At 47.3% G+C, this 27,199-nt stretch overlaps 1 protein-coding gene and 1 long non-coding RNA gene across 8 annotated transcripts in view; one reads left to right on the top strand and one right to left on the bottom strand.

Moving 5' to 3' along the window:
- The window catches only part of DNAH8 (dynein axonemal heavy chain 8), a 216,457-nt gene extending 206,663 nt beyond the window's left edge, over window positions 1-9,794 (bottom strand). For 3 of the 5 annotated variants that reach the window (XM_072139752.1, XM_072139756.1, XM_072139757.1), the window contains exons 1-2: window positions 9,630-9,794; window positions 1,411-1,814 (exon numbers count right to left, since the gene is read on the bottom strand). In XM_072139752.1, coding sequence (XP_071995853.1) covers window positions 1,411-1,803 — 393 coding nt within the window. In that variant the 5' untranslated portion in view covers window positions 1,804-1,814; window positions 9,630-9,794. Of the gene's footprint in view, window positions 1-1,410; window positions 1,815-6,520; window positions 6,544-9,629 lie in introns of those variants that run through there. The other 2 variants (XM_072139754.1, XM_072139753.1) reach the window with 2 other exon arrangements.
- Window positions 274-27,160, top strand: LOC140120810 (uncharacterized). Of its 3 annotated transcripts, none has more exons than XR_011853985.1 (6): window positions 274-413; window positions 11,811-11,850; window positions 12,280-12,435; window positions 13,561-13,643; window positions 26,414-26,503; window positions 26,749-27,160. It is a non-coding gene; the product is annotated as an uncharacterized lncRNA (long non-coding RNA). The 3 variants fall into 3 exon arrangements; XR_011853984.1 differs by lacking the exon at window positions 274-413 and adding an exon at window positions 9,670-9,948; XR_011853983.1 differs by lacking the exon at window positions 274-413 and adding an exon at window positions 11,442-11,713 and having other exon boundaries at window positions 26,749-27,159.
- The last annotated feature ends 39 nt before the right edge of the window (window positions 27,161-27,199 follow it).

The raw sequence follows: 27,199 nt of genomic DNA, 5'->3' as shown, positions 1-27,199 counted from the left end.
TAAGACGCTAATCTCTGAAACGCGTTGATCGTTTCTATCACCATGTTTGCTGTTTGGATGCCAAAGATCCAAAGACACCGTGTGACACCCATGCCAAAAGGTTTCGATATCCACTGCTGGCAAATTAGGTGGCATTATTTCCTGTTTGTGTTTCCAGTGTGTGAACTGTGACTTAGCCTTCGTTGTGGTTTGGGTTTACTGAGCCACACCCTGCTCTTTGCAGTTCAGCTCTATCCAGCAAGGGTTACTAGCCTGATGGACAGCTGCTGCTGGGGGCGGCATCTGGGATCTGCTTGTATACCTGCTCAGTTCCATCAGACCTTGCTGGTTATATTTTTATATCTCAGCTCCATATCATGCTTGTGCCTTCTATTGTACCGTATTCTATTGCTTAGGGTGGGGCCAGTAAGTAGGTAGGTGACAGCTTGGGGATCTCAGTTTATTTTTTTTAAATGTTTTTTGAGTTTTCAAAAAAATACAATAACATAAAGTACGAATGATGTGTTATTAACATTTTCATTTGCCAGAGTCCTTAGTAGATGCCTTTTGTATGTGTAGGGTTTACGATTGGAAGTTAAGCCTGTGTCTCTTTATAGCTGTACCTTTCCTTTCTTCAGATTTATATGGGTTTCAGGCATGTTAAATGGCATTACATTCTGCTATCATTAGTACGATATATGGAGGGACAACAGTTGTCCTATACATGTTGAATACAGTCAATTTAACATTTGGAAGAGTTAACCAAAGAGCACACTGTCCTGTCTGTCATCCTGCGCCCTCTTTAAACGCTCCCTACATGCCTCGTGCAGTGCTTTGCCTAACAGAGTTTGGCTAGACAGCCTTTTGGCTTTACAATCTGTGAATTTCAGTTGTAGGTGTGAAGCAGTTATATGTTATGATAAAGGACATTTTTCATGTTTCTGCAGTTTTCCCCCTTTTCCAGGAATATACACAAGGGGCACAGCTATAAACATTTGAGGAAGCAATTTTAAGAAAGTTTCCTTAAACAGGTATCTCCATCTAGTGAAGTTATCTTTATCACTAGCATATGCCATCTTCTTGATGATTTTTGTGTCCAACCGAGGGGAACGCTGTTAATACTAAGAATTAAAATGTTGCAGCACCGGTTTAGCGCTGCAGCTCCATCAACACCTTTTCTTTTTGCATCTGTAGATGTTGCTGCAGTTCCTTGTACAGCCATCTGACCTCAGGCCTTATGTAAGTGAAAGGGCCATAGCAGTGAATCAAGGCTGTAGCCCTTCCATTCTTAGGATTAGTGGGATCATATGGAGTGAAGACATTTTCCTATATTTCTGTGTAATACAGTAATTGTAATTTCATAGTAAACAATGTAACTGGCTGCTGTTCGCCATTACCCACAATCCCCAGCTTCCTTAAGAATGCACTCACCTGATTTTGTTTTAACATCTCATGGAGCCTCTGGACAGTGTGCATGCTGCGCCGGTGCTTCAAAGGTTGCTGCTGCTGCTGCTGCATACTTCTGATGGAAACGAGGCTGGCGCTGCTTTGTGATGTGACTTTGCTTTTCCCATCTGACCGGGATATGTGTGCAGTTTTGGAGGACTCTGGTACTTTCTCAGATACTCTCCTCCTAGTCTTAAGAGACTTGCTGCCTGAGTAGTGTTTGGGAAGAGGCTGAGTAGTGCTGGATGCCGGCGTGGTGCTCCCAGGCATCACTGGTCCACTAATGTCTCCTTGCTTGGTGTCCGGACCATGCGTAGCAGTAACATCTGCTGCAGGTTCTGTGTCTTTGGTGGTATCTGGGTTAACTGGCTGCTCCATCGTTAATAAAACTTAAAGGAAAAATGTTACATTAACAACCGAAACAAACCTGAAGCAATGACGCAAACAGAGTAACTAAAACATGTGTACAGAGAGTTTAAGCAGAGCAATGTGTCAGATCATGAGTAAGTCTGGAGTAACCAGACTGGGGCAATATACCGATATATTGGACGTAGCGCTGATACCGGTTCAGCTCAAGATCTGAGCCGAATAGGCATCGGGACATACGGGGTGCCAGCTATAACTAATAGCCGACACCCCAGTGTAACACCCGCGGCCGGAGTGGGCTCCGATCACGGACGCTTAACCCGTTAAATGCCGTAGTCAGCAAAACCGCTGCATTTAACATGCCTTTGGGGGGTCTTTCCCCCACAATTTGACAATGCGAATACCCTGCAATACAAAATAAATATAACATGATTAAAAATCCAGTACAGAATTGATGCTTTTCTACTCCTGCCCTCGAAAAAATATTCCTAAATTTTCAACAATGGGAGAAACCAACCCCAAAATGGTAACACTGAAAAAAGCTTGTCATCCCGCAAAAAAAATGCCCCATGGCCCCCAATAACGAAAAACCGAAATATTTTATAGCCTACAAAAGGGGCCAATGAGGAAACTAAAATCCTGGCAGCTGCAGGTCCCTCCTTCCCTTCTGCGCCTCGCTGTGCGCCCATAAAACAAGTAACGGCCACATGTGGGGGGTCTTTGTACTCAGGAGAAATTGTATAACAAATTGTATGATGTGTTTTCTCTTTTTATTTTTTGGAAATGTGTAAATTTTAGGGCTAAATGAACGTATAATCGGCACAACTTGACCTTTCTAAATTTCACCTCCATTTTGATTCAATTACTATGAAGATCTCAAGGGGTTAACAATCTTCCTAAAAGCTGTGTCTGATAGCATGAGCGGCGCAGATTTGAAAATGGGTTGATATATAAGGGGTTGTGATGCTAAATATGTAAAATTTCATTCAAAACTGTATTTATCCCCAAAATGGTCAATTCTGAAAATACGGAAAACCGATTTGTAAGCCGCGTGACCTCAAAATAATTTATCCAGACATTTAAAAAATTATGAAAATGTAAAGTAGACATATGGGAAATGTTATCCGGAAACTCATTTAGGGGGTAAATCTGTCTGAAAACGCAATGATTTTGAATTTCCAGAATGATGAATTTTTTGAAAAATTTGCCAATTTTTTTTAAATTTTTTTTTTTGTAAATAATTGCAAATCTCACCAGCCAAAATTTACCACTAAAATAAAGTACAACATGTGGGGAAAAAACAATCTCAGAATAACTTTGATAAGTAACAGTGTTCAAAAGTTATAACCATATAAAGCAACGCAAGTCGGAATCCAAAAAATGGGACTGAGCCCAGGGGTATACTCTCGTCTCGGCATTCACATCTTCAATTGGAGGTTATTAAAAAAAATGTACCTGTGTGAAGATAATTTCTCATAAATGTAGTGATATAGTCCCTTAGAAACAAGACTGATTCCTTGGATACGACCACCTCTGCTGGAGGGATTGCACAAAGACACAAAAGGTTTTTGTATATGAAATGTTCGGGAGTTACTGTAGGTCAGGCAGGACTCAATACACCATGTCTGGCCACCGCTGCCAAAATGTGAGGTGGTCGTATCCAAGGAAGCTCTCGTTTCTAAGGAACAACATGGTGACATTTATGAGAAATTATCTTCACACAGGAACATTTTTTTAAAATAACATCCAATTAAAGAAATGTTTACAGATGGCAAATAAATGAAATTAAATGTAAATGTCCAGATGGGAAAACCCCTTTAAGCTGTAAAATGGCTGCGTCATTAAGGAGTTAAAATAACAAACACAAACTTCCTCATAGAAAAGTAAAAAAACAGTATGATCTTAAACAAGCGTAAAGATGAAATAGCTGACATTGTGCACAAGTGTAAGTACAATGTAGATGCACGGCTAGGGGATGAAGCACTGTTGTGCAGGTAAGGCTGCGCTCACACGTGGGGTTTTGAACCCGTTTTTGGCCCGTTTTTAAACAGTCCGTTAAAATATGCATCCGTTTTTGACCGGTTTTCCCAATTATCTTAATTAAAACCGATCAAAAATGGATGTGTCTTCAAAAAATGCAAGCATTTTTAACGGACTACTAAAAACGGCCAAAAAACGGGTTCATAACGCCACGTGTGACCGCAGCCTTAGTCTGGAGATCCATTCCCCCATCGAGGGTCACTATCCGGGCCTTATAGAAGACAACAGAACACTGGACACATACATGAGTCGTGGTGATGTCACCTCCATGTAGTCATGTGATATACAGCGTGTCCTGGTGATGTCACCTCCATGTAGTCATGTGATGTATAGCGAGTCCTGGTGATGTCACCTCCATGTAGTCATGTGATGTATAGCGAGTCCTGGTGATGTCACCTCCATGTGGTCATGTGATATACAGCGTGTCCTGGTGATGTCACCTCCATGTAGTCATGTGATGTATAGCGAGTCCTGGTGATGTCACCTCCATGTGGTCATGTGATATACAGCGTGTCCTGGTGATGTCACCTCCATGTAGTCATGTGATGTATAGCGAGTCCTGGTGATGTCACCTCCATGTGGTCATGTGATGTATAGCGAGTCCTGGTGATGTCACCTCCATGTGGTCATGTGATGTATAGCGAGTCCTGGTGATGTCACCTCCATGTGGTCATGTGATGTATAGCGTGTCCTGGTGATGTCACCTCCATGTAGTCATGTGATGTATAGCCTGTCCTGGTGATGTCACCTCCATGTAGTCATGTGATGTATAGCCTGTCCTGGTGATGTCACCTCCATGTAGTCATGTGATGTATAGCGAGTCCTGGTGATGTCACCTCCATGTAGTCATGTGATGTATAGCGAGTCCTGGTGATGTCACCTCCATGTAGTCATGTGATGTATAGCGAGTCCTGGTGATGTCACCTCCATGTGGTCATGTGATATACAGCGTGTCCTGGTGATGTCACCTCCATGTAGTCATGTGATGTATAGCGAGTCCTGGTGATGTCACCTCCATGTGGTCATGTGATATACAGCGTGTCCTGGTGATGTCACCTCCATGTAGTCATGTGATGTATAGCGAGTCCTGGTGATGTCACCTCCATGTGGTCATGTGATATGTACAGCGAGTCCTGGTGATGTCACCTCCATGTGGTCATGTGATGTATAGCCTGTCCTGGTGATGTCACCTCCATGTAGTCATGTGATGTATAGCGAGTCCTGGTGATGTTATAGTTGCTTTCCCATATAACTTGTGGGATTATATGGCTGCACTCACACCACGCGATTAGGGCGTGTTTTTAGTTAACATTACGATGCAGTGAAGTCGCAGTCATCAATTTTTTTTTAAATTAATTCTTACATAACATTGTCAGTGAGCAGCGATGGCATCGCATGGATATGAGCTGACATTATCTCCCACGACTACACGTGATGTCATCACAAATGTCTTCTGTGACATGTAGCTGTGATGTCATGACGTGTGCCCGGGAGATGACGACACGCGCCCGCCGTGTGCCCGGGAGATGACGACACGCGCCCGCCGTGTGCCCGGGGGGGGGGGGGGGGGGGGGGAGCTACTACACAGAGAACTGAGGCTGATATATATATTTTTTTTTTTGAGAGTTTTTTTTTCGGGACACATAGAGCTAGTTAAAAAGGTTATAACAGTTTACTTTAAAAATAAAAAATTATTTCGGATTAAAAGTGGTTAAGAAAAAGTTGTTTTTTGGGACTTCTAGTACTTTTTTTTTTTTTTTAAATGTTCAAGTTAACTCAAAATGAACATTGTTAGTGAATTCCCTATTTTGTTTGTTGTTTTTATATAATATATATATATATATATGTGTCTCAGGCAAACGGGGCGACTCTGGCGATGGTTTTTGTAGTGGTGGACCCTGGTTAGACCCCTTTAGACTCCTCGATCAGAGGAGCAGAAACAAACCGCATCTCCCTTCTCCCTAGGACAGTGATGGCGAACCTTTTAGAGACCAAGTGCCCAAACTACAACCAAAACCCACTTATTTACCCTGATGTGCCAATGTGCCATTTTAAGCAGTAACTTATTGCTACCTGTTCTTCCACTTCTTTAATTGTATCGGCCACCTGAGGCCACCAATACAGTTGAAAGAAGGTGGGCAAATTCAGACCATCATTGTAGCTTCTCTCCAGAGTGTCTCTGTTTATGAAGAATGGTGGGTCCAGCAGGAGGACCTCCAGAGATAATGCACTTCTTGTAACACCTTCTCACTTTTCGAGCAGTTCCAAACAGTCAATGAGGTGTCGCTGTGAAATAGTGCTGAGCACAGCATCTCTTGAGTTGCCTGGGGCTTCAGGAAGATTTAATGGATTTGGTCCTGTTTGGTGAACTCTGTCCTAGGCTGATGGCCTGAGTGCCACCTCTGGCACCCGTGCCATAGGTTCGCCATCACTGTCCTAGGGTCTCCAGGTGTCAGCGGACGTCTTCTCAGGCCCTGCATTGGGAGGTCCGGGGCCTCACCTCACACCTCCATGCCTCACCTCAGACCCCTGTGCCTTATACCCGGGGCCTCACCTCACACCTCCATACCTCACACCTCCAAGCCTCAACTCAGACCCCTGTGCCTTTTACCCGGGGCCTCACCTCACACCCCTGCGCCTTATACCAGGAGCCTCACCTCACACCTCTGTGCCTTATACCTCACCTCACCTCACACACCGGTGCCTTGCACCCGGCACACCCCTACAACTCACCTCACACCCCTGTGCCTTACACCTGGCGCCTCACCTCACACCCCTGTGCCTTATACCAGGGGCCTCACCTCACACCCCTGTGCCTTATACCAGGGGCCTCACCTCACACCCCTGTGCCTTATACCTCCATACCTCACCTCACACCCCTGTACCTCCATACCTCACCTCACACCCCTGTACCTCCATACCTCACCTCACACCCCTGTACCTTATACCTCCATACCTCACCTCACACCCCTGTACCTTATACCTCCATACCTCACCTCACACCCCTGTGCCTTATACCTCCATACCTCACCTCACACCCCTGTACCTCCATACCTCACCTCACACCCCTGTACCTTATACCTCCATACCTCACCTCACACCCCTGTGCCTTATACCTCCATACCTCACCTCACATCCCTGTGCCTTATACCTCCATACTATTATAACAAAATTTCCCCTTCCAGGAGGGAGGGGGAAAGTATTTTGGGCCCCGTTAGTATATATTCCTATGGTGGCTGGGTAATTAAATTACTTAATTCAAACTTCAAAAAGTCGCACGGCCAGCGACCAATAATACCCTTTAGCCACCAAGGTAAATAATAAAACTCAACTTTTATTAGTTATTAAATTAAGACATCATAGAAAACCAAAACTCATTTAAAATTTGCAGGCAGGCAATAGTGGGACAGATCGATAGGATGGAATGCTACTAGGATGCTTCATTGAACTGTGATGTATAAGTACTATTAGGACACTTCCTTAAACTGAGGTACAAAGTATGTCAGTTTCCTAGAGGGAGAGGGATCAGTTCTCACTCAAGGGTATTGTATGTCACTGTTGAGTGTTCATAGAAGCCAACTTTATGATTCCTATATAATCGATTGCCCCATTCAGGGCATTGTAATTCCTCTAGTTAACCCTCACTAGACTATATAACAATAGATTGACCTGTGCCTATATACTGACTGCTGCTGAATTAAAACTTAGACGTGCCGCTCAACCAAGCCCACCCGACATGTTTCGCCGAACTGGCGTCATCAGGGCAGTCAGCCCCAAACCCCTGATGACGCCAGTTCGGCGAAACATGTCGGGTGGGCTTGGTTGAGCGGCACGTCTAAGTTTTAATTCAGCAGCAGTCAGTATATAGGCACAGGTCAATCTATTGTTATATAGTCTAGTGAGGGTTAACTAGAGGAATTACAATGCCCTGAATGGGGCAATCGATTATATAGGAATCATAAAGTTGGCTTCTATGAACACTCAACAGTGACATACAATACCCTTGAGTGAGAACTGATCCCTCTCCCTCTAGGAAACTGACATACTTTGTACCTCAGTTTAAGGAAGTGTCCTAATAGTACTTATACATCACAGTTCAATGAAGCATCCTAGTAGCATTCCATCCTATCGATCTGTCCCACTATTGCCTGCCTGCAAATTTTAAATGAGTTTTGGTTTTCTATGATGTCTTAATTTAATAACTAATAAAAGTTGAGTTTTATTATTTACCTTGGTGGCTAAAGGGTATTATTGGTCGCTGGCCGTGCGACTTTTTGAAGTTTGAATTATACCTCCATACCTCACCTCACATCCCTGTGCCTTATACCTCCATACCTCACCTCACATCCCTGTACCTTATACCTCCATACCTCACCTCACACCCCTGTGCCTTATACCTCCATACCTCACCTCACATCCCTGTGCCTTATACCTCCATACCTCACCTCACATCCCTGTGCCTTATACCTCCATACCTCACCTCACACCCCTGTGCCTTATACCTCCATACCTCACCTCACATCCCTGTGCCTTATACCTCCATACCTCACCTCACATCCCTGTGCCTTATACCTCCATACCTCACCTCACACCCCTGTGCCTTATACCTCCATACCTCACACCCCTGTACCTTATACCTCCATACCTCACCTCACACCCCTGTGCCTTATACCTCCATACCTCACACCCCTGTGCCTTATACCTCCATACCTCACCTCACATCCCTGTACCTTATACCTCCATACCTCACCTCACACCCCTGTGCCTTATACCTCCATACCTCACCTCACATCCCTGTGCCTTATACCTCCATACCTCACCTCACATCCCTGTGCCTTATACCTCCATACCTCACCTCACATCCCTGTGCCTTATACCTCCATACCTCACTTCACACCCCTGTGCCTTATACCCGGCCTCACCTCACACCCCTGTGCCTTATACCAGGGGCCTCACCTCACACCCCTGTGCCTTATACCCGGCCTCACCTCACACCCCTGTGCCTTATACCAGGGGCCTCACCTCACACCCCTGTGCCTTATACCTCCATACCTCACCTCACACCCCTGTGCCTTATACCTCCATACCTCACCTCACACCCCTGTGCCTTATACCCGGCCTCACCTCACACCCCTGTGCCTTATACCCGGCCTCACCTCACACCCCTGTGCCTTATACCTCCATACCTCACCTCACACCCCTGTGCCTTATACCTCCATACCTCACACCCCTGTGCCTTATACCTCCATACCTCACACCCCTGTGCCTTATACCCGGCACACCCCTGCGCCTCACCTCACACCCCTGTTCCTTATAAACGGCCTCACCTCACACCCCTGTGCCTTATACCTCCATACCTCACCTCACACCCCTGTGCCTTATACCCGGCCTCACCTCACACCCCTGTGCCTTATACCTCCATACCTCACCTCACACCCCTGTGCCTTATACCCGGCCTCACCTCACACCCCTGTGCCTTATACCCGGCCTCACCTCACACCCCTGTGCCTTATACCTCCATACCTCACACCCCTGTGCCTTATACCTCCATACCTCACACCCCTGTGCCTTATACCTCCATACCTCACACCCCTGTGCCTTATACCTCCATACCTCACACCCCTGTGCCTTATACCTCCATACCTCACACCCCTGTGCCTTATACCCGGCACACCCCTGCGCCTCACCTCACACCCCTGTTCCTTATAAACGGCCTCACCTCACACCCCTGTGCCTTATACCTCCATACCTCACCTCACACCCCTGTGCCTTATACCCGTCACACCCCTGCGTCTCACCTCACACCGCCTCCTCCGCGCACTGAGGTAACACCGCATCACCAGCACTGGCGGAGGGATTTGACTGAAAGCTAAACTTAATGGAAACGCATCCTGCGGGAAACACTCATCTTTATTAAAAATACTTCATAGCCGCCTCATTACCGCCACAGCCGCCTCATTACCGATGATAGACGGTAATAATCCTACCGAAACCTCCGGGACTACACTGCGCGGAAGAAGCCCGGAGCCGCCGCGCAGCCCCAGAGGAAAAGGCGGGAACTGACAGGAGAGCGGAGGCCGGGAATATAACGGTCACATGGTGCGTGACGTCACTACTGTATGTATATCATATATATCACTGTATTATAGTGTTTGTCATATATTTAGCTTCCAGCACATACTGATATGATTATATTCTGTCATGTATTACTTCATGTTGTGTATTTGATAATGGATAGAAGATTTCTAGTATTTCTGTACCTTCTGTGTCAGCCGCACCAGATACCGACCCAGAAGAATCCCCACAGAACTAGCACCAGATACCGACCCAGAAGAATCCCCACAGAACTAGCACCAGATACCGACCCAGAAGAATCCCCACAGAACTAGCACCAGATACCGACCCAGAAGAATCCCCACAGAACTAGCACCAGATACCGACCCAGAAGAATCCCCACAGAACTAGCACCAGATACCGACCCAGAAGAATCCCCACAGAACTAGCGCCAGATACCGACCCGGAAGAATCCCCACAGAACTAGCGCCAGATACCGACCCGGAAGAATCCCCACAGAACTAGCGCCAGATACCGACCCGGAAGAATCCCCACAGAACTAGCGCCAGATACCGACCCGGAAGAATCCCCACAGAACTAGCGCCAGATACCGACCAGGAAGAATCCCCACAGAACTAGCACCAGATACCGACCAGGAAGAATCCCCACAGAACTAGCACCAGATACCGACCAGGAAGAATCCCCACAGAACTAGCACCAGATACCGACCAGGAAGAATCTCCACAGAACTAGCACCAGATACCGACCAGGAAGAATCTCCACAGAACTAGCACCAGATACCGACCAGGAAGAATCCCCACAGAACTAGCACCAGATACCGACCCAGAGGAATCCCCACAGAACTAGCACCAGATACCGACCAGGAAGAATCTCCACAGAACTAGCACCAGATACCGACCAGGAAGAATCTCCACAGAACTAGCACCAGATACCGACCAGGAAGAATCCCCACAGAACTAGCACCAGATACCGACCCAGAGGAATCCCCACAGAACTAGCACCAGATACCGACCAGGAAGAATCTCCACAGAACTAGCACCAGATACCGACCAGGAAGAATCTCCACAGAACTAGCACCAGATACCGACCAGGAAGAATCCCCACAGAACTAGCACCAGATACCGACCCAGAGGAATCCCCACAGAACTAGCACCAGATACCGACCAGGAAGAATCTCCACAGAACTAGCACCAGATACCGACCAGGAAGAATCTCCACAGAACTAGCACCAGATACCGACCAGGAAGAATCCCCACAGAACTAGCACCAGATACCGACCCAGAGGAATCCCCACAGAACTAGCACCAGATACCGACCAGGAAGAATCTCCACAGAACTAGCACCAGATACCGACCAGGAAGAATCTCCACAGAACTAGCACCAGATACCGACCAGGAAGAATCCCCACAGAACTAGCACCAGATACCGACCCAGAGGAATCCCCACAGAACTAGCACCAGATACCGACCAGGAAGAATCTCCACAGAACTAGCGCCAGATACCGACCAGGAAGAATCTCCACAGAACTAGCACCAGATACCGACCAGGAAGAATCCCCACAGAACTAGCACCAGATACCGACCCAGAGGAATCCCCACAGAACTAGCACCAGATACCGACCAGGAAGAATCCCCACAGAACTAGCACCAGATACCGACCCAGAAGAATCCCCACAGAACTACCCTGGCGGTGCCCACATTGGGGGCTGCCCCTAGTCTCATGGTGGGAGCACAGGGGGCTCTGATCCCCACCATATGGCTTATATTAAAGGGGTTTGAGTGATTGTTTGGGGCTTGTATTTTGCAGGGTGAGTTGTACTTTTTATTGGCACACTTTGGGGGTAGATGTGGGTTTAGCAATCATTTTATTATACTGTTTTTTATCTTGTGTTCTTGTATGTTTAGTTTTTATGAAGCCCTGGACTTGGACTGCAGACCCCCTCAGGTGGGTGCACAGGGGGCATTGGTGTAACGTTGTGTTTTGGTAATCTTGGGGGGGGGGAGATAGAAGTGTGTGTGTATATACACCCTGCGGGGGGGAGCCCTGACTGTGTGTATATATATATATATATATATATATATATATATATATATATATATATATATATATATATCTCGTGGGCCGGGGGTGACTGTATACATCCCATAACATTCAGGAATATGAAGCGGCTACAGAGGTGACATCTCCCATGAAGCTTTGCATCTCTGTGCTGCTGCTGTACATCACTGCAGATTACCCTGGTGGTTCTGATATATACCGCAGATTACCTCTGGCCCGATTAGCGATGTTCTGTGTTTTCCTGTGTCTGTAAAGATTTGCCTGTTTCTTCTGTAGATTCAGACTGTCTTGTTAATCTGTTGTTTGCACCTCCAGCATTTCGTGTGTCACAGGCGCCTCATGGGGCTGAGCGGGTGTAACCAGTACAGCTGGGAGTGACTGGGGCGTGCGATACCGGTGTCACTACATCAGTCATCAGAACCAGCGAGAGACATGGAGGAAGCACCGGAGCTCAGCCAGGCAGAAACCCAGGTACTGAGTCTATATACTGCCCGACATGTCACTATATATACACAGGCGCAGCATATCACTATATATACACAGGCGCAGCATGTCACTATATCACTATATATATATATATATGTGTATATACATATTGACATGCTGCGCCTGTGTGTATAATACACACGCACGCACGCACACGCACAGCATGTGACTATATGTGTGTGTGTGTGTGTGTATATATATATATATATTCATATTATGGGCAGCATATCACTATATACATACAGTCATTATACACTGTCCCCTGCTCCAGTTACCAGTGACAGCACAGCTCTGCATCGTCACCAACCCTGCAGTCATTTTACACTGTACCCTGCTCCAGTTACCAGTGACAGCACAGCTCTGCATCGTCACCAACCCTGCAGTCATTATACACTGTACCCTGCTCCAGTTACCAGTGACAGCACAGCTCTGCATCGTCACCAACCTTGCAGTCATTATACACTGCCCCCTGCCCCAGTGACAGCACAGCTCTGCATCGTCACCAACCCTGCAGTCATTATACACTGTCCCCTGCTCCAGTTACCAGTGACAGCACAGCTCTGCATCGTCACCAACCCTGCAGTCATTTTACACTGTACCCTGCTCCAGTTCCCAGTGACAGCACAGCTCTGCATCGTCACCAACCCTGCAGTCATTATACACTGTCCCCTGCTCCAGTTACCAGTGACAGCACAGCTCTGCATCGTCACCAACCCTGCAGTCATTTTACACTGTACCCTGCTCCAGTTACCAGTGACAGCACAGCTCTGCATCGTCACCAACCCTGCAGTCATTATACACTGTACCCTGCTCCAGTTACCAGTGACAGCACAGCTCTGCATCGTCACCAACCTTGCAGTCATTATACACTGCCCCCTGCCCCAGTGACAGCACAGCTCTGCATCGTCACCAACCCTGCAGTCATTATACACTGTCCCCTGCCCCAGTTACCAGTGACAGCACAGCTCTGCATCGTCACCGACCCTGAAGCAAACAAAATTCCTCTGTGTTTTAAGTAAAAATCATTATTTCTCAACGTCCAAGACTGATGAGAGACTATATAATGTTATATATAAGATGTTATATAAATTTCTTCTCTACGTGTCTCAGGACTTCTTGTTGCAGCAGACGATGCTCCGGATTAAGGATCCCCAGAAATCTCTGAAGTTCTACAATAAATGTCTTGGAATGACGTAAGTGTCTAAAGATTGTCATCCCTGTGTGTGTGCGACAGGCCATATAACACGGGCGCGTGAGGAGCCCACCGGTCTGTAGCCCATACACTGCCCCTCTCCTATACAGGACCCGGCTATACTAACCCTATACACAGGACCCGGCTACACTATACACTGCCCCTATCCAGTACAGGACCACACTACACTATACACTATACACTGCCCCTATCCAGTACAGGACCCGACTACACTATACACTGCCCCTATCCAGTACAGGACCCGGCTACACTATACACTGCCCCTATCCAGTACAGGACCCGGCTACACTATACACTGCCCCTATCCAGTACAGGACCCGGCTACACTATACACTGCCCCTATCCAGTACAGGACCCGGCTACACTATACACTATACACTGCCCCTATCCAGTACAGGACCCGGCTACACTATACACTATACACTGCCCCTATCCAGTACAGGACCCGGCTATACTAACCCGGCTACACTATACACTATACACTGCCCCTATCCAGTACAGGACCCGACTACACTATACACTATACACTGCCCCTATCCAGTACAGGACCCGGCTACACTATACACTATACACTGCCCCTATCCAGTACAGGACCCGGCTACACTATACACTATACACTGCCCCTATCCAGTACAGGACCCGGCTACACTATACACTATACACTGCCCCTATCCAGTACAGGACCCGGCTACACTATACACTATACACTGCCCCTATCCAGTACAGGACCCGGCTACACTATACACTGCTCCTATCCAGTACAGGACCCGGCTACACTATACACTGCCCCTATCCAGTACAGGACCCGGCTACACTATACACTGCCCCTATCCAGTACAGGACCCGGCTACACTATACACTATACACTGCCCCTATCCAGTACAGGACCCGGCTACACTATACACTGCCCCTATCCAGTACAGGACCCGGCTACACTATACACTATACACTATACACTGCCCCTATCCAGTACAGGACCCGGCTACACTATACACTGCCCCTATCCAGTACAGGACCCGACTACACTATACACTGCCCCTATCCAGTACAGGACCCGGCTACACTATACACTATACACTGCCCCTATCCAGTACAGGACCCGGCTACACTATACACTGCCCCTATCCAGTACAGGACCCGACTACACTATACACTGCTCCTATCCAGTACAGGACCCGGCTACACTATACACTATACACTGCCCCTATCCAGTACAGGACCCGACTACACTATACACTGCTCCTATCCAGTACAGGACCCGGCTACACTATACACTATACACTGCCCCTATCCAGTACAGGACCCGGCTACACTATACACTGCCCCTATCCAGTACAGGACCCGGCTACACTATACACTGCCCCTATCCAGTACAGGACCCGGCTACACTATACACTATACACTGCCCCTATCCAGTACAGGACCCGGCTACACTATACACTGCCCCTATCCAGTACAGGACCCGGCTACACTATACACTGCCCCTATCCAGTACAGGACCCGGCTACACTATACACTGCCCCTATCCAGTACAGGACCCGGCTACACTATACACTGCCCCTATCCAGTACAGGACCCGGCTACACTATACACTGCCCCTATCCAGTACAGGACCCGGCTACACTATACACTGCCCCTATCCAGTACAGGACCCCGCTACACTATACACTGCCCCTATCCAGTACAGGACCCGGCTACACTATACACTGCCCCTATCCAGTACAGGACCCGGCTACACTATACACTGCCCCTATCCAGTACAGGACCCCGGCTACACTATACACTGCCCCTATCCAGTACAGGACCCGGCTACACTATACACTATACACTGCCCCTATCCAGTACAGGACCCGGCTACACTATACACTATACACTGCCCCTATCCAGTACAGGACCTGGCTACACTATACACTGCCCCTATCCAGTACAGGACCCGGCTACACTATACACTGCCCCTATCCAGTACAGGACCCGGCTACACTATACACTATACACTGCCCCTATCCAGTACAGGACCCGGCTACACTATACACTGCCCCTATCCAGTACAGGACCCGGCTACACTATACACTGCCCCTATCCAGTACAGGACCCGGCTACACTATACACTATACACTATACACTGCCCCTATCCAGTACAGGACCCGGCTACACTATACACTGCCCCTATCCAGTACAGGACCCGGCTACACTATACACTGCCCCTATCCAGTACAGGACCCGACTACACTATACACTGCCCCTATCCAGTACAGGACCCGGCTACACTATACACTGCCCCTATCCAGTACAGGGCCCGGCTACACTATACACTGCCCCTATCCAGTACAGGACCCGGCTACACTATACACTGCCCCTATCCAGTACAGGACCCGGCTACACTATACACTGCCCCTATCCAGTACAGGACCCGGCTACACTATACACTATACACTGCCCCTATCCAGTACAGGACCCGGCTACACTATACACTATACACTGCCCCTATCCAGAACAGGACCCGGCTACACTATACACTGCCCCTATCCAGTACAGGACCCGGCTACACTATACACTGCCCCTATCCGGTACAGGACCCGGCTACACTATACACTGCCCCTATCCGGTACAGGACCCGACTACACTATACACTATACACTGCCCCTATCCGGTACAGGACCCGGCTACACTATACACTATACACTGCCCCTATCCGGTACAGGACCCGGCTACACTATACACTATACACTGCCCCTATCCAGTACAGGACCCGGCTACACTATACACTGCCCCTATCCAGAACAGGACCCGGCTACACTATACACTGCCCCTATCCAGTACAGGACCCGGCTACACTATACACTGCCCCTATCCAGTACAGGACCCGGCTACACTATACACTGCCCCTATCCAGTACAGGACCCGGCTACACTATACACTGCCCCTATCCAGTACAGGACCCGGCTACACTATACACTGCCCCTATCCAGTACAGGACCCGGCTACACTATACACTGCCCCTATCCAGTACAGGACCCGGCTACACTATACACTGCCCCTATCCAGTACAGGACCCGGCTACACTATACACTGCCCCTATCCAGTACAGGACCCGGCTACACTATACACTATACACTGCCCCTATCCAGTACAGGACCCGGCTACACTATACACTGCCCCTATCCAGTACAGGACCCGGCTACACTATACACTGCCCCTATCCAGTACAGGACCCGGCTACACTATACACTATACACTGCCCCTATCCAGTACAGGACCCGGCTACACTATACACTGCCCCTATCCAGTACAGGACCCGGCTACACTATACACTGCCCCTATCCAGTACAGGACCCGGCTACACTATACACTGCCCCTATCCAGTACAGGACCCGGCTACACTATACACTGCCCCTATCCAGTACAGGACCCGGCTACACTATACACTATACAGTGCCCCTATCCAGTACAGGACCCGGCTACACTATACACTATACACTGCCCCTATCCAGTACAGGACCCGGCTACACTATACACTATACACTGCCCCTATCCAGTACAGGACCCGGCTACACTATACACTGCCCCTATCCAGTACAGGACCCGGCTACACTATACACTATACACTATACACTGCCCCTATCCAGTACAGGACCCGGCTACACTATACACTATACACTGCCCCTATCCAGTACAGGACCCGACTACACTATACACTATACACTGCCCCTATCCAGTACAGGACCCGGCTACACTATACACTATACACTGCCCCTATCCAGTACAGGACCCCGCTACACTATACACTGCCCCTATCCAGTACAGGACCCGGCTACACTATACACTGCCCCTATCCAGTACAGGACCCGGCTACACTATACACTGCCCCTATCCAGTACAGGACCCCGCTACACTATACACTGCCCCTATCCAGTACAGGACCCGGCTACACTATACACTATACACTGCCCCTATCCAGTACAGGACCCGGCTACACTATACACTGCCCCTATCCAGTACAGGACCCGGCTACACTATACACTGCCCCTATCCAGTACAGGACCCGGCTACACTATACACTATACACTATACACTGCCCCTATCCAGTACAGGACCCGGCTACACTATACACTGCCCCTATCCAGTACAGGACCCGGCTACACTATACACTGCCCCTATCCAGTACAGGACCCGGCTACACTATACACTGCCCCTATCCAGTACAGGACCCGGCTACACTATACACTGCCCCTATCCAGTACAGGACCCGGCTACACTATACACTATACACTGCCCCTATCCAGTACAGGACCCGGCTACACTATACACTGCCCCCATCCAGTACAGGACCCCGCTACACTATACACTGCCCCTATCCAGTACAGGACCCGGCTACACTATACACTGCCCCTATCCAGTACAGGACCCGGCTACACTATACACTATACACTGCCCCTATCCAGTACAGGACCCGGCTACACTATACACTGCCCCTATCCAGAACAGGACCCGGCTACACTATACACTGCCCCTATCCGGTACAGGACCCCGGCTACACTATACACTATACACTGCCCCTATCCGGTACAGGACCCCGGCTACACTATACACTATACACTGCCCCTATCCGGTACAGGACCCCGGCTACACTATACACTATACACTGCCCCTATCCGGTACAGGACCCCGGCTACACTATACACTATACACTGCCCCTATCCGGTACAGGACCCCGGCTACACTATACACTATACACTGCCCCTATCCGGTACAGGACCCGGCTACACTATACACTGCCCCTATCCAGTACAGGACCCGGCTACACTATACACTGCCCCTATCCAGTACAGGACCCGGCTACACTATACACTGCCCCTATCCAGTACAGGACCCGGCTACACTATACACTGCCCCTATCCAGTACAGGACCCGGCTACACTATACACTGCCCCTATCCAGTACAGGACCCGGCTACACTATACACTATACACTGCCCCTATCCAGTACAGGACCCGGCTACACTATACACTGCCCCTATCCAGTACAGGACCCGGCTACACTATACACTATACACTGCCCCTATCCAGTACAGGACCCGGCTACACTATACACTATACACTGCCCCTATCCGGTACAGGACCCCGGCTACACTATACACTGCCCCTATCCGGTACAGGACCCCGGCTACACTATACACTATACACTGCCCCTATCCGGTACATTACCCCGGCTACACTATACACTATACACTGCCCCTATCCAGTACAGGACCCCGGCTACACTATACACTATACACTGCCCCTATCCAGTACAGGACCCCGGCTACACTATACACTATACACTGCCCCTATCCAGTACAGGACCCCGGCTACACTATACACTATACACTGCCCCTATCCAGTACAGGACCCGGCTACACTATACACTATACACTGCCCCTATCCAGTACAGGACCCGGCTACACTATACACTATACACTGCCCCTATCCGGTAAAGGACCCCGGCTACACTATACACTATACACTGCCCCTATCCGGTACAGGACCCCGGCTACACTATACACTATACACCGCCCCTATCCGGTACAGGACCCCGGCTACACTATACACTATACACTGCCCCTATCCGGTACAGGACCCCGGCTACACTATACACTATACACTGCCCCTATCCGGTACAGGACCCCGGCTACACTATACACTATACACTGCCCCTATCCGGTACAGGACCCCGGCTACACTATACACTATACACTGCCCCTATCCGGTACAGGACCCCGGCTACACTATACACTGCCCCTATCCAGTACAGGACCCGGCTACACTATACACTATACACTGCCCCTATCCGGTACAGGACCCCGGCTACACTATACACTATACACTGCCCCTATCCGGTACAGGACCCCGGCTACACTATACACTATACACTGCCCCTATCCGGTACAGGACCCCGGCTACACTATACACTGCCCCTATCCGGTACAGGACCCCGGCTACACTATACACTGCCCCTATCCGGTACAGGACCCCGGCTACACTATACACTATACACTGCCCCTATCCGGTACAGGACCCCGGCTACACTATACACTGCCCCTATCCGAAACCTATCTACAAAAAAAGTTATTCCAACCAAAAAATTGCAAAATACAATTACATCTTTATTATAAATCAAATGACAAACAATTTAAAAGCAAAAAGAACAGGCTGGTCACATATAAGAGGAAGCGGAGACACTACACAAAATCAGACAAAACTTGCAGGGTGATGCATGGGGATAAGTGCTGCCCTCCTAAGGGAGGTGTGCCTGAGGAGATATGCTATGAATCCAGAAGGAGGAATAATCCTAAACTCGGTATACAATGTTTAAAGTGCATAGTGCCTGTACATCCAAATGGGGGGCATATCTTAATCTAAGAACACACATTTCATTGTAGCTTATCGTAAAACAAATAGGACAGCTCTATTCTATATCTTACTCTAAAGGTAAACGAATGTATTTATCATGATAGCAGTAATTAATAATCATATTGCACGTACCCATTGTAATTAGTTCGCCTGCCGTCTGACACAGAAGCCCCGACGCGCGTTTCGGCGCTAGCCTTCGTCTGGGGGTAATGTGTGACTAGGACACCTGGGTTTTAAATAAGCATTGGCCAATGGTAGAGGGGAAAACCTCTATACCTGTCAGGTGATGGATATAATTTCCGGTCAGCGTTATTGAGCGCACGCCGTCCCGGGGGCGACACTCCCCCACCCGTATCCAACCCGGAACACGTGACCCACAGCGCGATGGTGACGTCACGCCGGGGCACGTGATGCGGGTAATGGATCAGGTGATCGGGGGGCGTGTCCCCTACAGAGCGTGTGCGCTGCTGATCGGAACCTGACAGGTAATGTGAGCACAATAAGCCGTTGTCATGGGAGCACTATCTATAGAGAGATGTGTATGAGAAACCTATATATTTAGACCCAAGAAAAAGGGAAATAGAAGAGGAACAGAAGGGAAGAGTTAGATGAGGGTCTTACAGCGTATTAAACGAAAAGATACATATATCATGGAGTATGGTCCACAGTTGACCACAAACTAAATGTGCAAGATATTATTATTAAAGTGCATAAGAAGTGAGTGCATATACCATTATTAAAGTGCATTCTACATAAACCTATATTAAGGTGCATTTTACCTGCGTGTAGAGCGGCGGGCAGTGGGAGCCGGTGCATGCGTGTAGAGCGGCGGGCAGCGGGAGCCGGCGCATGCGTGTAAAGCGGAGGGCAGTGGGAGCCGGTGCATGCGTATAGAGCGGCGGGCAGTGGGAGCCGGCGCATGCGCGCTGAGAGCGGGACATCGGCGTGTATATAGAAAAGAGGTAGAAGGGTTAGCACTGTGTGTGGGATGTAATGGCAAGTAACTAGTAGTAAATAGCAGATGGGATAGAGGGAAATAAGGGCCACTACGAGTATTATGGTGTAGCTAAAAAGGAAGGAAAATATGGGCAATAATTGATATAAAAAACAAAGGAGAAGCAAAGTAGTTAGTGATAGTAATAAAGACTTTGCATGTCAGTACCTTGTACTAATCCAATAAAATAGGAAATAGTGAAATAAGATGCATATAGATAAGTTACAGTAAATTGATAAAAAATAATAAAAAATACATCTAGACACTTCAATAAATGAGTAATAAATAGGGTACATGAAAAAAGGCAAAGTACACATAATGATGATTACTAAGTGATAAATAAGTAATGGACCGTAAGTCCACTAGCGTGAGATAAAAATAATAGATTTAACATTAAAAATAATAGTATTGACATTAAAAGTAATGGTCTTAGATAAATTGATAACTTAAGAAACAGGCTATAATTAATAAGAAATACCTAGAAGACCCAATTAATAGTATAATAATAATAATAAAAGCTTCACCGAAGGACAAAGAACACACAATCATAATAATTGAATAATAAATAGTGAATTGTAAGTAGACTCCATAAATTATTATGAAATAATGTAAAATATTCTATAATATATTATTTAATTTTAGCACCAATGGAGTGGGAAAGGGTATTAGAGTGTGTGGTGATGGTAGGTAGATTGGGGCCATATATTGTAGTATGAGGGAAGTGTAAATAAACAGATAACTGATAAAGGGGAGGAGGCAGAGGGATGTGGTAAGATAAGTTTATTATCAAGGAATTCAGCAAAGTTAGGTGTAATGTTGGATGTGAACTGCAAACCCCACTGGTTGCTATTGAGGTCATCAATGAAATCTAGAGCTTCCTTCTCACTCCCCTTCCAGATTATAAAGATGTCATCTATATATCGCTTATAGACAACACATTTGCCATAGGATGAATGTGTGTAGATGTTCTGTTCTTCGAAGAGACCTACATATAAATTCGCGTAGCTGGGAGCGGATTTGCTACCCATCGCTGTGCCCCTTTTTTGTATAAAAATCTGGTCGCAAAAAGAAAAATAATTGTGATGGAGAATAAATGTAATCGCCCTCAGGATGAAGTTACTCTGAATGATAGACATGCTGGGGTCACGGGCGAGGCATTGGGAAGTGGCATGTACACCGAGGTCGTGGGGAATTACAGTGTAGAGGGAGGAGATATCCATAGTAAGGAAAAGGTAGGAATCTAACCAAGGAACTGGAAGGACGTGTCTAATTAGATCACAAGTGTCTAGAGTAAAGGAAACCAAATTCTTGACGTATTTTTGCAAAAACAAATCAACATAGTGGGACAGGTTGGCCGTGAGGGAATTAATCCCGGAAATGATGGGGCGTCCGGGTGGGTTGGTGGCATTTTTGTGAACCTTTGGCAGATAGTAGAACGTTGCCGTTGCTGGTTCCTCAATTCGAAGGTATTGGAGCTCCTTTTTGGAAAGGACTCCTGATTTGAAGCCCTCGTCCAGAAGTGTATGTAGTTGCGACTTGAACAGGTGTGTGGGATTCTTATCTAACTTCGAATAGAAGGCCGTATCCGACAGGAGGCGGAAGGATTCTTTGATGTAATCGGATCTGTTGAGGAGGACAATCCCACCCCCTTTATCGGCGGGTTTAATGATGACCTCATCGTTAGTGGATAGTTGCTTTAGGGCCTTCTTTTCTTTAGTTGTTAGATTGTTTCTTTTGATTCTGTGTCTTAGACTTGAGATTCTTAAAGTCAGATGAAACTAACGTGTAAAATGTTTCTATGTGGTTGCCTTTATGGTGTGTGGGGTAGAAGGTGGACCTCGGTTTAAGATCTGTATGTATAATGGATGTGGGGTTGAGTAAGGATGGTTTGGTGGTGATGGTGCACTCTTCATTATTGTCCTGTTTGGGATTTACTATATTAAAGTGTCTTTTAAGAGTTAATTTACGGATAAATCTGTTCAAGTCCACAAACAATTCAAAATCGTCTGAAGTTGATGAGGGACAAAACGAGAGGCCCTTCTCTAGTGTTTTGGTCTCAATTTCATTCAGGACATAATTAGAGAGGTTGAAGATTTTAACTAAGTTCACGGAGTTGTCTTTTCCCGTGTCATCAGATGTTGGGGGGGTGGATATCAAGGGACTAGGTGTCTGTGGAGTGGCAGTATCCTGATCAGAGGTTACTTCAATCTCTTGAGTTTTGGTGTCTCTATTAGTGATTCGTCTTCTGAGGATGGACTGCAAGGATCTCCGTTTGCCTCCTCTACTACCTCTCTTGCCAGATTTTTTCTTTTCACACCTAAAGGAGCTGCCATGTGTACCGTTTCTTTGAGATTCGGTGTATAATGAAACGTAGGAGTCTTTGTTGTCACTTCTTGAGGAAGTCCTAAAAAAGAAGAGGTTGGTGGAGGGGGGGATCCTGTGATGGATCCTGTGATGGATCGGTGGGATGTCCTCTATTACGGGAGGTCACTTGTGGGGTAAAAAATATAGCCTCATCTTGTGGGCTGTCGGGTCCCAAACAACTGTCATGTACAGTGAGAATGGATGCATTAGGTTCTATAAATTTGCCCGAGGGCAAAGTGGGTTTGGGTAATTCGAAGTCGAATGGACAATTGGATGTGGGGTTATGAGGCTCAGCTGTTGACGTGAGTCTGGTAGGGTAAGTCTTAGGTCTGGTAGGGTAAGTCTTAGGTCTGGTAGGGTAAGTCTTAGGTCTGGTAGGGTAAGTCTTAGGTCTGGTAGGGTAAGTCTTAGGTCTGGTAGGGTAAGTCTTAGGTCTGGTGGACTGACTTGTCATGACTGGTGGGACAGGGCCAATGGATGTTTTGTTCGAGGTCACAAAGGTACGCCCCTGCATGGTGGATGTAGGTGGAGGATTCTTGTGATGTGTTTTATTATGTGTTGTGTCGGTCCACTTCTTGGTAGTTTGAGTCTTGGCCATACTGGTAGAAGGTTGATGTCTGTATGGACGAGTGCCGCCAGGGGGGGGGGGGGGGGGGTTGTACGTGTTAGTAGGTCTGTTATTTGACAAGTTAGTTTTACTATGTTTTGTCCAAAGTTTGATGTTATTAGAATGATAGTCTGTGCGGTCTCTCTCGAGTTTTCCAGTTTTTCTATCTCGAGATTCAATCTATTGTTGAGTTTGTGGTATAGTGGATGTTGTTCATAGGTTTTTAGTTTAGAACAAATGTTATCAATATTCAGAGTGGCAGTATTAGTGAGAGCCGATCTCTTATCATTTGATCAGTGTCAAAGAACAGTCATGGAGTAGTGAGTCCCAGCTTTTTACAAAGTCCGGATCATTTTTAAAGGCTGGTTCTGGGCGGAGTCTTAGCCCTCTTGGGATAATATTTTCTCGTAGATAACTTATCTATATGCATCTTATTTCACTATTTCCTATTTTATTGGATTAGTACAAGGTACTGACATGCAAAGTCTTTATTACTATCACTAACTACTTTGCTTCTCCTTTGTTTTTTATATCAATTATTGCCCATATTTTCCTTCCTTTTCAGCATCACCATAATACTCGTAGTGGCCCTTATTTCCCTCTTTCCCATCTGCTATTTACTACTAGTTACTTGCCATTACATCCCACACACAGTGCTAACCCTTCTACCTCTTTTCTATATACACGCCGATGTCCCGCTCTCAGCGCGCATGCGCCGGCTCCCACTGCCCGCCGCTCTATACGCATGCGCCGGCTCCCACTGCCCGCCGCTCTACACGCATGCACCGGCTCCCACTGCCCGCCGCTCTACACGCATGCACCGGCTCCCACTGCCCGCCGCTCTACACGCATGCGCCGGCTCCCACTGCCCGCCGCTCTACACGCATGCACCGGCTCCCACTGCCCGCCGCTCTATACGCATGCGCCGGCTCCCGCTGCCCGCCGCTCTATACGCATGCGCCGGCTCCCACTGCCCGCCGCTCTATACGCATGCGCCGGCGTTGTCACTCTTATAATAGACTGACTTCCCGCGCGCCTGTTCCAGCAGCAGACCGCCTGAGCTCCCCCTCAGCGCTCCCTTGTAAGGACAATAGGCTTCATGTATCCTCCTCTATAAGTGTCCTTGTGACTTACACCTATGGCTATTATGTAAATGATCCATATCTTTACTCATCTTTTGCTTTCTGTTTTTCCCACTCAGCGCTTCCATGTAAGTTATTTTGGTTACATTTTATTTTTCTTACCTTTTCTATAGCTAGTATTAGTGTAATATTCATAGTGCTTCTTATGCCTTCCAGCCGTCCTTCTTTCCTCCATTTTTGGTTCATTTACCCCATTCATTATACAATGTAATTAATTGATATAAAAGCATTTACTTATGTATTTATCATACAATCTAATTAATTTAACCCTATTTACTTATGTAAGCACACTATCAATAATCCTACTCTTACTCCCACTGGACCCACTGCATCTCCCACCCCTATAAATAAATATATCTATCTATGTCTCAATTCTCAATTGCTACCTATATACTGCCCATCATTCTATCCATACTCTAATTACCTAGCTAATCATGCCATTATTACCCTCTCCTGTTTATGTACTTCTATTGTTCTTTACACCCAATCCCTTCCCCTTGTTCTTCTAGTATCACACTCTTTGTACTAGCGTGTATCCTTTACACGATCATTTTTCATTTTTTTATGTACACATTTTAGCTGTAATTTATTCTAAGTATTAATTGATCTATATGTGCTTATATTCCATACGGTTCACTGTATTTTCATCAATTCTATGTATGTATTTATTTTACTAGTTTTGGTCTGACGAAGGGGTCTCCCCGAAACGCGTTACCATTGGATATCACTGCTACCAATAAAACTTGTGTTAATCACTACACTTGGAGATTTCTGTTCGGTTACTAGCGCACTCTCCCGGCCCTCCCCATTTTTATATTTTGTATTATTCATTTCACGGTACCTCTGGCTACCGGTTTTCGGAGTGCCTAATAGTTGCTGCAGTAACCTAAGATTCAAACCTCCGTACCATCAAGGATCCTCCCCCTCACTGGATACTATACACCGCTTGTACCCAAGTGGTTACCAGGTGAGCAACCATTTTTCTCACCACAATCGGTACACTTGTCTCTACGTTATTACGCGAGGCGCCGTCCTCCTCCGCTGTTGTTTTTGTCTCTTCCCCCGTCTGTGATGGCAGAACCTGTTTGGTATTTGGGTCTCCAGTAGATCTTGTGCCCGGCCGTTGCTCTCCTGCAGTTTTGGATCAGTAAATGTCTTTCCCCTGTAAATGAAGAGCCCGGTTCTGGTTCTGGTTCTGTATAATGTGCCGGAGGCTCCGGGCTCTTCTCATGCGATCCTGTGCTCTTCTTACAGGTCACATCGGCATCGCTGTCCCCGATGTCCTCGCTGCCTGCACCAGGTTTGAGCGCCTTGGGGTCCGGTTTGTGAAGAGACCCGGGGAGGGTAAGTGTTTCTAGGACTTACCTGCTCGGCTTCTCTGTGTACAGTATGTAGATAAGATCTGTACATCATGACCAGGAATTAGAGGGTCTCAGGAGGCTGATATCTTGTACTACGCACATTAATCACACCTTACCCTAATGCCCCCTCCATGAGGAGACCCTCACGTCAGGAGCCCTCTGGGGTCAGCGCAGGGTCAGAGGTTACAGGGCATGCACCACCATTACTGTCACCTTCGCTTATTACAGGGAAGATAAAGGGGCTGGCGTTCATTAAAGACCCGGATGGTTACTGGATCGAGATCTTCTCTCCGGACACTATGGCGTCCATCCTGACGTGATCCCAGCAGAGGACAAACCTCTACTCCCATCACAAGATTATTCCATACAATCAGGTGAATCGTGGATATCGGGACCCAAGCCGGAGGATCCAGAGGGCAGAGGGCCCCCTCATCACCCCCCGAGCCGTCATCTATAGAAATGGTTATTCATTTGTTTTGTATTTTCTTACAGGATTTTCTTTGTGATTATTTGACAAATATTGATAACATTGTACATAAATAGAGAAACGATGGAAGGAAACCCGACTGATGATGTCACTCAGGCTCTCAGTGATGTCACTGACCAATGTGTTACTGATCACAGTGATGGCCTGTGCTTAGTGCGCCCATAAATTATCTGCACCCAGACGAGGACTGTC

This window comes from Engystomops pustulosus, chromosome 3, assembly GCF_040894005.1.
Source record: "Engystomops pustulosus chromosome 3, aEngPut4.maternal, whole genome shotgun sequence".
NCBI lineage: Eukaryota > Metazoa > Chordata > Amphibia > Anura > Leptodactylidae > Engystomops > Engystomops pustulosus.
This window is presented reverse-complemented; position numbering and strand designations above follow the sequence as displayed.